Raw genomic sequence first — 13,233 nt, forward strand, 5'->3', positions numbered from 1 at the left:
AAATTTGCTAGAAAAATATTAGCTATTAAAAGAAAAAAAATAAAGATTATAGGGAAAACTACAGGGTGTGATATTTGAGAAGGGGATAATACTAGTTACATTTCCTGTTGCTGTGAAAAATACCTGACAAAAGCGACTTGGGACAGAAGGTTTTGTTTCGGTGTTTGAGGGCACAGTCCATTGTGGTAGAGGAGGCGTAGTAGAAGGACCACAGAGGCAACTGCTGACATTGCGTCTGCATCAGGAAGTGGAGAGAGACGGATGCTCATGCTCAATTCAGCTTCCTCTTTTCTTCAGTCTGGGACGGTGGCCTGGAGAATGGCAGCACCAGCATTCAGGTTAATCTCCCCACCCCAATTAAACATCTGTGGAAATGAGCGCACGGCCACTTCTAGAGACGCGCTTCATAGGTGGTTCTAAGTCCAGTCCAGTTGGCAATTGAGATTAACTGGGGAGGATGACATAGGAATGGACTATTTTCAGATGGGAACTAGGACGGTCATTTCAAAAAACTGTAACTTGTTTCTGTTCCTTCCGTCTTACCCAAAGCCATATCTTTGTAAAGGAATGAGGAGCTCCCTGCAAAATGCTTGTAGGTGGGAAGGAAGCATTGGCCTGGTGGCAAATCCAGATTCCTTTGTTGTAAGAAGCAAGCTGGAGGTGTGCTTGAGCTCCATGGGCAAGATCAGCTGGAACAGTCACCTCCACCATCACTAGGGACAGAGCTGAGTGTGCATGGTGGAGTAAAACACAAGCCTAGATCCTATCTGTGCTTTTGTTTCTTACTGCTTTTATTAGGCTGGGTTGGTAGAGGGACAGAAGAGATACAAATAATACATATTCCAGGGAGATAGATTAGCCTGGATTACCTGATATGCACTGGGTAATTCAGTAAGGGGTATTCATGGTGGAGAGGCTGGAGACTTAGTAGCTGCTAGGTTTATGAGGCTGGGTGTTTCAGGAGACTGGGGTGATGAAATCCTTGGGGATTTCTGGATGGGCACTGGTGATCTGTTTTTGTGTTGGAAAGCTGGAGAAACTAGGTTCTGCTGTTGGGGAAGAATGGAAGCAGAATCAGAGTAGATACCGTTACCAGCAAGTAGTGAAATCAGGCAGGCAAGAGGCAACAACTTTTTCTTTAATCCTCCCAATATCGATCACTGAAAGGTTCTTCCTGTTCCAAGAAAGGATTCTTTCCTTCAGTTAATCCTTTTAGTAATATCCTCAAAGACCTGCCTAGAGGCTTGTCTATCTTCTGTTTCCAGATTCAACCAAGTTGAAAACTCAAGAGTAAACACCTTGCACAGCTCTAGGATCTATCTAAGTCATAAGCATCAAGCATAAGATCATTCAGGAAGTGGTTAACAGTGGAGAGGAAATAACATTTGGGATGGAGGCAAACCAGTGCCCATTGGTCTGTTCCCTTGCTTTCCTACCTGACATCTTCTCAAGTCACTCTTTGCAGAAGAAAGCTGCTCTCCCCACCTCAGTTTCCCAGTTCTGGGATTATAAGTGGAAGCCACCATTCTCAGCTTAATGATTTCCTTTAGGTGTAGAGTACAGGAGGTAAATTAGTACGTTGCCTGAAGTTTCTTTCCAGATCTTAGATGGCTCAGCACTTTAGAAGACTAGAAGCAGGGACCAGGGGCAGAGACAACGGTGGGAGCCATGAACCGAGAGCAGTGACGTCATGGCCTTCCCTTGACAGGTGAAAGCAGTTTGTGGGATACAGTAACAGGAGGCATATTGGCATCAGACAAGTGCTTTTTTTTTTCCTTCCTGGTCCTTTGGACACAGGGGCTGGGGTGGTGGTGGTGGTGGTGGTGGTGGTGGTGGTGGTGGTGGTGCTGGAACTCAAAGAGATGTTTGGCAATACAAAACAATGATAAGAATCACACAGGGAAGGAAATACCGAAAGAGTGACAATCCTGGGAATGTGGAAGAGAAAATGATGGAGTGGTTGGGAGCAGTGCCAGCATTCAGGAATGCTTCTGTGGAACTGGATGGTGTAGCTTCCCATGTGGAACGTGGATGTGAGTTCCTGGGGTACTGGGTTTGATTAATCATGTGCTTTGTGAGTGGACAAGGGACAGCGAGCTGCATTCCTGCCATGTTCTGCAGATGATTATGAACCTTAGAGAGGAACCCTCATAGAGCACAGGCTGCCATTCAGCTAACGGAGGATATTACAGCTAACGCCACTCACTGGCCTGCCTGCATATATATATATATGTACACACACATACACACACACATATTAGCAGTTTCCTCAGCCATTTGGTGAAGACCTCATTTGACTTGCCTGGGATTAGTGACTGTGTGTCAGAGGAGGGTCATGGACAGCCAGTAATGATTTACAGAGTTACAGCTTAGCAATGACACTCAGAAACACACACTGTGAGGATGCCCCTGTTGTCAGAGATACCAGTTTTGTTGGAAGAAGGTTCCTGGAAACCTGAAGAGAAAGGCACCTTGGTAGAAAGAAAAAGGCCTCTGCGGGTTGCTGACTGATCCCAGAGGCTTGGAGGGTGTGGAAGCTATGTACCAACTGCACGGATGAGGTCAGCCTATCACACCCTAGCATTGTGCTCTCGCACTATGCTTGTGATCGGTCCAGATCAGATTCTTTGGTCAATGATATTGTCTCAATTTGTGCTAACATCCCAGGTTTTCTTTCTTCTTTTTTTTCCCCAGAGAAAAGAAGTTAAAATACTCATATAGTCACCAATTTTTATTGACAGTTATAAAATAATTAGCATTGAAGTAAAATGTTTCCATCCCATCTATCAAAGATAACTATCTGAAGTTTTTGCTGTGCATCTGAGTTATTTAAAACCAGTCTATCTATCTATCTATCTATCCATCTATCTATCTATCTATCTATCTATCACCTATCTTCTATCTATCATTTACCTATAATTTATTAACCATCTACCTAACTTCTACATTCAATCTAAGTATCTAAAAGTCTCTTCATTCTCATTTTTGTCATCTACCTATCTGTGCACATATCTGTGTATCCATATATCTATCTGTTATGAGTGTGTACAATGGGACTTTCTGTGGATCTGCTAATGATTTAAAAAAAAAAAAACATGGGGACTCTCATATAATTCAAGGACTAGTCCTTGAGCTGGGCTTCTCCTCAGCGACTCCTGCGATGTGGCCAGGTTACCTCTCTGCCCCACTCTGAATTACCCTCTACCTCCATGTCCACCGGCTGAATCTCTGGCTTCTTGCTTCTCCTCCCAGAGTCCCTCTTTCTGCTTACAAGTTCCACCTTTCATTTCCTGCTTCGACATTGGCCGTCAAATCTTCATTAAAGCCAATCAACAAGTAAGGAAGGATGAATGTTTATAAAATATGAGGCTGGTGGTGGGCTATAGGAATAACTATACTGTCCGGCACTCAGCTCTTTGCTTGTTTGGCAATCAGTAATGAATATACAGAGACAGCCTTCATGCAATGTACAAAAGATTACCCCAACAAATATGCACATTTACATAAGAACTTCATAACCATATGTCTGAAAAAATGGATTTGAAAAATACATCTTTACATATGTGAGCAATGATTACAATGAGAAAAATTCTGCATCATGTCCCATACAGTGTATCACAATTTCTTTTTTTTAATTTAAATAATTAATTCAGATTACATCTCCGCTGTTATCCCCTCACTTGTATTTTCCCGTTCCCCCCCTCCTCCACCTTTCATCCTATTCCCCTCCTATAGGCCTGTGACAGAAGGGAATCTCCTCCCTCACCATATGATCACAGCCTATCAGGTCTTATCTGGGTAGCCTGCCTCCCTTTTCTCTGAATGCTACCAGGGCTCCCACCAAGGAGAAGTGGTCAAATAGGGGGCATCAGAGTTCATGTCAGAGTCAGAACCTGCTCTCCAAAGAGCTGCCCATTGGCTAGACCGGAACAGGGGGGTATCACAATGTCTTTAGCTATTTCTCTACCTGTAGAAATTCAAATGAGTATTTTTCCCTAATTCAGTTGAAAACAATGTGCTGCAAATTTACTCTCTCTCTCTCTCTCTCTCTCTCTCTCTGTGTGTGTGTGTGTGTGTGTGTGTGTAATTTTCTTTCATTTCTGTTTGCTGGATTTCTAGAAGAAGTAGCATCAGAAAGGCAGGAGTCAACACATTAGAAAGCTTTAGAGTTCAGGCAATTAATATCCATCACCAGGTAGTCAGAGTTCCTGATTTCTGTTACCTCTAACACCACCTGGAGTATAGTTTTCAGTGAAAAAGTCTTGCCACATGGAAGCCCGAAAACTAGCATTTAATTAGTTTTTTTTTTCATTTGTAATTCCTTAGCAGATAGGAGGTTTTGTATTTTTGTGTGTTCATTGTATACTTGTATTTCCCTTTTCTCGCCTGCCTATTAAGACAGATCCTTGCTGAAGGAAGTAGGTCACTGGGGAAACGTCTTGGTAATATATGCTAGTCCTCGTCATCTGCAGCTCCTGGGCTCCATCCTGCCATACCCTCTACTATGATGTTCTTCTGCATCACAGGCTGAGAAACAATGGACTGCGTCAACTGTGGCTCATAACTCCTGAAACCAAAGCCCGAACAATCATTCTTATTTGCAGTTCTTTTTCTCAGGTATTTTTCAGCAAACCAAAATATGTGACTTTCAAAGGCATATTTTGGAACCCAAACCTTTTATTCAGTGTGACTCTCATGCCAAAGCTTGACAAATGCCATAGATAAAATTGGAGCTGCAGAATGTGATCCTTAAATACAATGGCTCACAAAAATACTCCAGGACTGTTTAGCAATGTAGTTATATCAGATTTGGGGTAGTAGATGACCAAGGCACTGAGAACAACTTCACACCTTGGGAAGAGTTGCCAAGGATCCAAAGTGCCATGTAATGAGGATCAAGCACCAACTGAGTCAGGTCCCACTAGAAACAGATTATGTCTCCATATCTACATAGACATATCTATCTGTCAATCATCTATCTATCTATCTATCTATCTATCTATCTATCTATCTATCTATCATCTATCCATCTCACTCTGAGAGAATCAAGAATATTAACTCCAGCACAGTAAAATGCACTGAGTTGGGTAAATTCATAAGTTCATAACAATGTTTTAAAAACAACCTTTCCACGATGCTAAAGGACCGTGCTGGTGCTATGGTTTCAATAGGTATGATCCCCATATGTTGGAAGGGCCCTGCTGTTTGAGGTTGCACTCCTCCCTGTCTGGGTAGCCATTCTGAGCTTGGCATTAGGTGTAGGACTCCCTCTCCTCAGCGGGCCCTGCAGCTCTCTGCCTGACTCCATCTGGAAAGTGTCTTTAGGCATAGATGCCCCTAATGACATTCGATATATGGCCCTTGACACAGCTCCCTGCTAGCTCTTCGCTCCCTGTGTCTATAGGATAATTAGGTACTGTGTTCCCATTCATATGATAGGAGAGTTCTGCCAAATGCAAAGCAAGCATCCTTAAAGTGCTTGGTTTCAACCAATTATGTATACCTGTCCTGGAGGGCCTCCCCCTCTCCTCCCCCATCCTCTCCTAGAGGACTCTATAGCCTTTGTTCTCCCTGAGTAAAGTTAAACTAGTTCCCTGAAGTAATTTCTGAAGTGTTTGATCTCTGTCATGCTCTTGGCCTTCCAACCTGTGCCTCACATTCTGCTCCTCCAGCCTTGGTGGGCTGGTGGCCAACAACTCCCCAAGGAACAGGAGAACCACACCCATAGACTCATGTGTTTGAATGCTTGGCCCATAGGGAGTGGCACTATTAGGAAAGGAGGTGTGGCCTAATTGGAGGAAGTGTGTTATTGTGGGCACCAGGCTTTGAGGTCTCATATGCTTAAGCTAAGCCCAGTGTGGCATGCAGTCTCCTTCTGCTGCCTGCAGATAACTCTCAGCTCCTTCTCCAGCACCATGTCTGTCTGCACGGTACCATGTTTCCTGCCCTGACAATAGACAACTAAACCTCTGAAACTGTAAGCCAGCCCCAATGAAATGTTTTCCTTTATAAGAGTTGCCATGGTCATGGTGTCTCTTCACAGCAATAAGACCCTAACTAAGACAGCTGGTTAGTTTTATGTCAATGTGACACCAGCTAGGTGCCTTGACTGAATAGGTGCTTCCACCAGATTGGCCTGTGGACAGTTCTGTGGTGTCTTTTCTTGGCTGCTGATTGATGTGGGAACACCCTGCTCACTGAGGATGCTACTACCCCTGCAATGATTCGTAAGCTCTGTGATACAGCTCTAGTGCCTTGCCTGTCTGCCTGCTACCATGGCTCACAAACCATTTCAGGAACCCATAGCAACATACATACATGATCTGTGTAAGGGCCATATAGGGCTACTAAGATCACAAAGGAAGTCAGTATTCCCTAATCTCAGAAGCCTCTTAGCCTTTAAAATACCATTTCCAAGCAATAACTAAATAAAGTCATCTTTGCCCAAGCCTCTGGCTCTACCCACCATATTATGGGAAACACATGGGACAGGAAACCATATTCAGTGAAACAATAGGTGGTGTCAGCAAAATGCACAATCTACACGATAAAGGGCATTATTTAGTGGGAGTGACGGGGGGAATGAGGTGGGAAGGAAAAGAAAGAGAAAACATTTAGATTTAAGGAGAATTGAGAGTCATGATTTCAATGAAGGTATTTTATTTTGCTCCTGATTTGAACCCATGCAATTAAAAAAAAAAAAACCACAAGATGCCTGGGGAAACGTTAGCACTGTATTTAATAATAACACGAAATTAATGTTCACATTTTAAGAAGTTAATACTTAGGGATGACGTGGTAAAGCAACATTCAACCTTCCCAATGCAATGACCCTTTAATATAGTTTCTCATGATGTGGCGACCCCCCCAACCGTAAAATTATTTTTGTTGCTTCTTCATAACTGTGATTTTTGCTACTGTTATGAATTCTAATGTAAATATCTAATATGCAGGCGCATCTGTTGTAGAAATACATGCAGGCAATATTCACAGATAAGATACTGTGACTTCTGGGATTTGCTGTAAATAATATAGGTAGTGAGGATGAAGACAGACAGGCAAGAAGACTGACCAGGAGTTTACCACTGTGGAAAACACTGAAGAGGTAGCTAGAATGTGATCTCTCTCTCTCTCTCTCTCTCTCTCTCTCTCTCCCTCCCTCCCTCCCCCCTCTCCCTCTCTTTCTTTTTCTTTTTCAGTCATTTAAAATTTATTTTATATGTATGATTTACCCAACTGCGTATGTGTGAACCATGTGTATACCTATTGTCTGAGGAGCTTAGGAAAAAGGCACTGGATTTCCTGACACTGGGCTTATTGATGGTTGTGAGCTACCATGTGGGTGCCAGGAAACGAACCTGAGGCCTCTGCAAGAGTAGCCAGTGTTCTTAACGTCTGCGCTACCTCTCCAATCCCTTTTCTCTCTTTAAAAAAGTAATTATTTAAAATTATCTGTGTATGAGTGCGTACATAAGTGCAAGTAGTCAAGAAGGCCAGACAAACTACATCTCCTGGGGTTGGATTTCTTGGCAGCTGTGAGCTAGGAGGAGTGTCTAGCTCCCTCCATGCTTTTGCAGAGTGGGTGGTGCACGTCAACAAGACAAAGGCTAGGCTGGTTTCATCAGGCTAGCTCAGGAAATATTAAGGTGGTGATTTGTATGAGAACGGTCTCCATAGGCTCATGTATTTGAATGCTTGGTTCCTCAGTGGTGGAACTGTTTGGGGAGGATTAGGAGGTGTGGCCTTGCTGGAAGTGTGTCACTAGCGGGTGCTTTGAAGTTTCAAAAGCCCATGTTATCCCCAGGCCATTCTATCTCTTTGCTTCACAGTTGTCTCAACATGTAAAGCTCTGTGATACAGCCCTAGTGCCATGCCTGCCTGCCTGCCTGCTACCATGTGCTTCTCCACGATGGCCATGAGTCACCCTGTCCATGATGGTCACGACTCACCTTCTGAAAGCGTAAGCCCAATAAACTCTCTCTTCTATAAGGCACCTTGTTTAGTGCTGCCTTAGCACAGCAATAGGAAGGTAACTAAGGCAGTTTCTTATAGACTACCCTGAAATTTCACACCCAAGGACCTCCCACAGACGACTGACTATTGAGCAAATGGACTTGTGGCTTTACTTTCAAAACTAGAAACCCTGAGATCTACTGGACACCGTGGGCTGCGGGGCATCTTGGCATCAGTCTTGTGATTCCATGTGGCAAGGCTAGCCCAACTCAGTTCCACAGAGGCCCTGTAGTCTGCAGAACGGAAGTTTGTATGAGCCATGAAACAGAATCATCTAGGGCCATATTATAAGTGAAGGTTTCTGGGGTGGAGAGATGGCTCAGTTGGTAAAGTGCTGCTCGCTGTGTGATCAGGAAAACCTGCTTTTGGTCCCCAGCATTCTAGTGTTTGAAGACCACTGGGCTTGGTGGCCCATATTTGTAATCCTAGCACTGGTTAAGTGGAGATTCCTGGAGCCCACTGGCCAGCCAGGTTAGACCTACTTGACCAGTGAGAGACCCTGTCTTTAAAAAAGGGTTGTCTTTGGTCCTTCCACGGATGTGCACACACCCCTCAAATGTGTGCATGCACACAAATATACAGGAACATACACACACATATATGTATACACAACGTATGTATACATGCATATACACAAATAAAATGCGAGTTTCTGGAACCTGATTCCAGAGACTTAGCTTTGTGAGATCCAGGTAAGCTATGAGAAAGAGAGAGTGAGAGAGAGAGAGAGAGAGAGAGAGAGAGAGAGAGAGAGAGAGAGAGGAGAGAAAGGTCACGATAAGGTCTCAGGTTTCTCAGCATTTCTTGAGACTACTTCCTCAGGCCCATGCTGGCCTTGCTGCAGGACTGAGGGCCCAGCATCAGCATGCTTATAGGGTGTCCTGCTTGGCAGGAGACTCAATAGTCCCCTCTTCTCCCAGACCCCATCCTATCTGTGGAGGTCCTTTTCAGACATAGGGGCTAGAGCAGGGGATCCTGGGTCCAGCCCCGTGCAGATGCAGCTTCCGGCTCATCTGTGAATATTCACTTTTGGAAGAGCACTGTTGATTTCATGGGGCCCTTACTCCATGCCTCAGGAGGCAACCCTGTGCTTCCCAGCTGCATGGTTTCATCTCCTTAGCATTTTTAAACTAGTTTTTGGAGGTGGGGCTTCCTGTTGCAATGGCTGCCCTCTGGTCTGGTTCTTCTGATAGTATGCTCCCTGTAAAGACTCTCAGAGAAAGGACCTCTTCACAGCTTGGGATTCTTGGGAGATTGTCTCCAGGTCTTGACTGGACATTTGCTTTTCTGTTATCTAAGCCATTTGATGAATCTAAACTATCGCTCATAGTTGCTGGTTAGGCCCCAGAGTTTGCCCTAGCACAATTATTTATTGCTTTATTGATGTGCGAGTTATTGCTCTGTTAAGTACCGTAGGGTGTTTAATTGTGTGAAAGGGAAGTGTAAAAGCAGCTGTTGAAAGCTAGAGTTCCAGAGGCTGGGTACCTGAGTTCTGACAATGTGTCACAAAACAGCTTGGAAACACATACGCACACAAAGGACGGACCTCGATCCAAAGTTTAATGAGCTTGGAAGCAGAGCCGGCTGAGGCAACTGCTTCGCCACTTTGTGGCCCCAGCACAAGCAACGACATCCGCATGTTTTCAAAGAAAGAGACGTTTCTTGGCGCTTGCACATATTTTCTTTTCATCACTAATGATTGAAGCGGAGTCTGTGACAGAGGCCAAGGCATAGGGGAGAAAAATGGCTCCCGCTGGAATAGGGGCACCTGGCATGACCTGGCCTTGCTCTGTGCAATCTGGACTCCTTCTGATTGGCACACAACTGCCCCCTCTTCAAAGTGCAGCCTTGCTCCTTCAGTGCCACCAGAGAATCGGTGTCACTCCGTGTGTGTGTGTGTGTGTGCGCGCGCGCGCTCGCGCGCGCGTGCGCGCACATAAACACAGTGGCCAGAGGAGTCCAAGCATGGGTACCGTTCTTCAGGTATGGTGTCTCACTGCGCCCCACGTGTATGAGACAGTTTCTCCTCCTACTGGCCGGGACTTGCCAAGTAAACTAGGCTGGTAGCTACTCACCTGCCTCCTCAGTGTTGAGACTACAACAGTGTGCCACCGCGCCTGGCGTCTTCAATGCAGGTTTTGAAATCTGACCTCAGGTAGGTCTTCATATTTACGAGACAAGTTCTCAGTCCCTACCCATCCCGCTTTGCGGGCCCGTCCTGTTCCCTCCAGCATGGAGGGGTTCTCCAGTGTGCTGCCAGTGGGGTCAAGGCTGCAGAGGCCTCAGTGAAGCAGGGGTCGTTTTTTGCGTTAAGAGCCTCCTAATTTGATGAGTCTGAATGCCGCCTTGAAGAAACAAAACAAACCTGGGACTCTGCGTCTTCATATTGGAGGTTTTGGTCGAGCAAGGCATGCGCATGCCAAAGATTAGCAACCATACACAGGGTGAGCTAAGCCGAAGCAGGCTTTAGTCCAAATATCTGGGCTGAGGCCTTGTGGGGAACCTCTCTGGAGACCTAGCATCCCACCTCATCTTCAAGGAGCTCAGCCTTCCCCCTTTCTACCGAACCTCCCAGTATTCTATTGATCCTTTACCCTTGCAACATAGTCGGGCACCCCACTATACCATATTTTTCCCTCGGACAATCAGACGCATTTCCCTCCCCACACCAAATGTGTTGGGGGTGGGGGGGGGGCAAATAGGGTACGCCTTATGGTCCGATTGCTGCTTTTACTGTTTTTCTTGTTTTACTGCTCTAAAAACTGGGTGCGTCTTATGGTCCGAAGAATACGGTAGTTTTTATTTAGGGGAAACGCCATGGTTTTTCTGGTCCCCCTACAAAATGAAGAGCACGCGTTCTTGTTGAAGTAACATGTTTGGTTGTCTACCTAAATCGTTTGTATCATGGGTTGGGATATAGGGCAAGACTCTCAACTGAAGAGTTAGAACAAGCTGAGTTCCTGCTTTGTTTCTTCAGTCCTAAGACCCTGGAAGTGCCCCTTCATTTCTCCAAACTCAACTTCCTGCTTTATAAATAGAACAAAATACCAGCCATAGCAACAGCTCGCTGTGCATGCTGGTGAGACAATGGCCAGAACAATCCCAGCCCTATCGCTAACCCATGATGAATGAAAACATTAATATTCATTTTTTCCCAGACAGCACACTTAACACTTGCTGCTTTTAGAGAATTAAAAAATAATAATAATAGAAGGTGTGCCCTCTTCTTGAACTTTCCCTATGCTAACTATTACAGAGACTCATGAATTTGTATACTATTACAGAACTAATGAATTTGTATATGTTTACTGAAAGTAAAATTTTACTAACATACACTTTCTAGGAATTTTGAAAAACATACTTAAGAAATAGGATTCTTATGTCTTGAGTGATTATATTTCCAGCTTTTCAATCCTATTCTATCACAACCAGGCTCCTTTTGGAGAGTTTCCTCTTGTTTTAAAATCTAAGTCTGTTCTCAAGAATTCCTTGGAACTAAGTTTGCTGAAGCACATTAAAAAATATGCTGCTTAAGAGACTCGAATAGCATATACTCACTTATAACTGGACACTAGCCCAAGGGACATGGCTCATGAAAGTCTTCACTTACTAGGAAAGTGGGACAGAGGTGAGGACATCCTAAGGTGAGAGAAATGTAAGAGGTAGGGAAATAGATGGATCCAGAGGATCCTAGAAACCTACAAGAACACTATGATGGGCAGATCTGGGCCCAGGGGTTCTGCTTGATCTATGGCACCAACCAAGGACAATACGTGCAGTCATCATCAAACCCTTACCCAGATCTAGCCAAGGACCAGGACGTTCTCCACAGTTAAGTGGAGAGTGGGGACTGACTTTCACACAAACTCTGGTGCCCCATATTTGGCCATGTCCCCTTGATGGGGAGGCCCGATGGCACTCGGAGGAAAAATAGCAGACTACCAAGAAGAAACTTGATAACCTAGCATCATATTCAAGGGGAGAAGGTCTTCCTCAGTCACAATCATAGGGAAGGGGAATGGGGCGAAAGCGGGAGGGATGAAGGGAGGAATGGGAGGATGCATGGGATGGGATAGCAATTGAGATGTAATATGAATGATTTTATTTTTCAATAAAAATATGCTGCTTATAATACTCAAAAGAGCATGTTTTCCCACTGTGAAGAATCACAGAGATTGATGACTTGGGACCCTGCACATGCTCCTGGGTGAACACAGGGGTCTTGGCTCTGAAGGTGGGACTTCCACTTACCAGCTTAAACCTGACCTTGAGAAAGTTCTGCTATTCTTCTGAGCTCTGGCTTTGCACTTACTAAAGATGGGGACGATCTGGGAGTGACTGCCATAGCTTAGGTATGGCATTTAGCCACTCGCTGCGGGAATTGTAAGTTAGCAATTATGATTTGATTCTTAGATCCCCTGTTTTAAAATAAGCCCATTGAGTGTGACTGAGGGAAAAGCTACTCGGAGGGAAAAAAAGTTGTGCTAATTACTTAAATTTATTCTTGTAGGCTTGGTTAAATTCTTCTGGAAAGGTAGAAATACCTTAGGAAAAGAGCATTTGGAAAGTTAATGGCCTTGCTTTTGTCTTCTTTTTACACAATATATTCATGATTTCAGTGGTAAGTGCATGAACTGGCAAGAGATGGATGTGAAATATTTTTTTTCCTATAGATGACTAAGGTTTAGAAATGCAGCTTATACAGCAGATTATTATTGTGTGGGTTTGGGTGTCCTGAATCCCAGGCTGGCTTTGAACTTGATGTGTAGCTACGGATGACCCTGAACTTCTGATCTTCCTGCTTCCACCTCTTGGGTGCTAGGGTTAAAGTGTGCATAGCCATGCCTTGTTTATACGATAAGGGAGCCTTGAACCCAGGGCCTTGTGCATGGCAGGCAGGAACTCACATACCAAACTGCAGAGCCGCATCCCTAGTCCCTTATATATTTTGCATGGCCCACAAGTTGCTGCGGCATTGTGGGAAAATGAGTGTCGGGCAGAGGTTTGAAATACCCTGGCATCAGACAGACCTGGGCTTCTGAAAGTTTTTCTAGCTTGGGCTAAACCATCCTTGGTTTGTTTGTTTGTTTTTTAACTTCAGTTTATCATCTGTGAACTAGACAGAAAAGAAGGCCGTTTGTCTTTGTACCTTCTACTCTGCCTGGCAGGTGGTTCCGGTGAGAAATTCTCATTACCAGGCACTCTGATTAGGCTTCTATT

The 13,233-nt window shown here is 44.6% G+C and overlaps 1 protein-coding gene across 4 annotated transcripts in view; it reads left to right on the forward strand.

The window, feature by feature from the left end:
* The first annotated feature begins 9,598 nt into the window (after positions 1-9,598).
* The window catches only part of LOC311580336 (uncharacterized protein), a 41,307-nt gene continuing 37,672 nt past the window's right edge, over positions 9,599-13,233 (forward strand). For all 4 annotated transcript variants that reach the window (XR_014773430.1, XR_014773431.1, XR_014773432.1 and 1 more), the window contains exon 1: positions 9,599-9,889. Coding sequence is in view for 1 of the 4 variants with exons in the window: in XM_084751813.1 (XP_084607939.1) it covers positions 9,757-9,889 (133 nt within the window). In the remaining 3 variants the exon portion in view is untranslated. The remainder of the gene's footprint in view (positions 9,890-13,233) is intronic.

This window comes from Acomys minous (assembly GCF_964271855.1).
Source record: "Acomys minous genome assembly, chromosome: 13".
NCBI classification, from domain to species: domain Eukaryota; kingdom Metazoa; phylum Chordata; class Mammalia; order Rodentia; family Muridae; genus Acomys; species Acomys minous.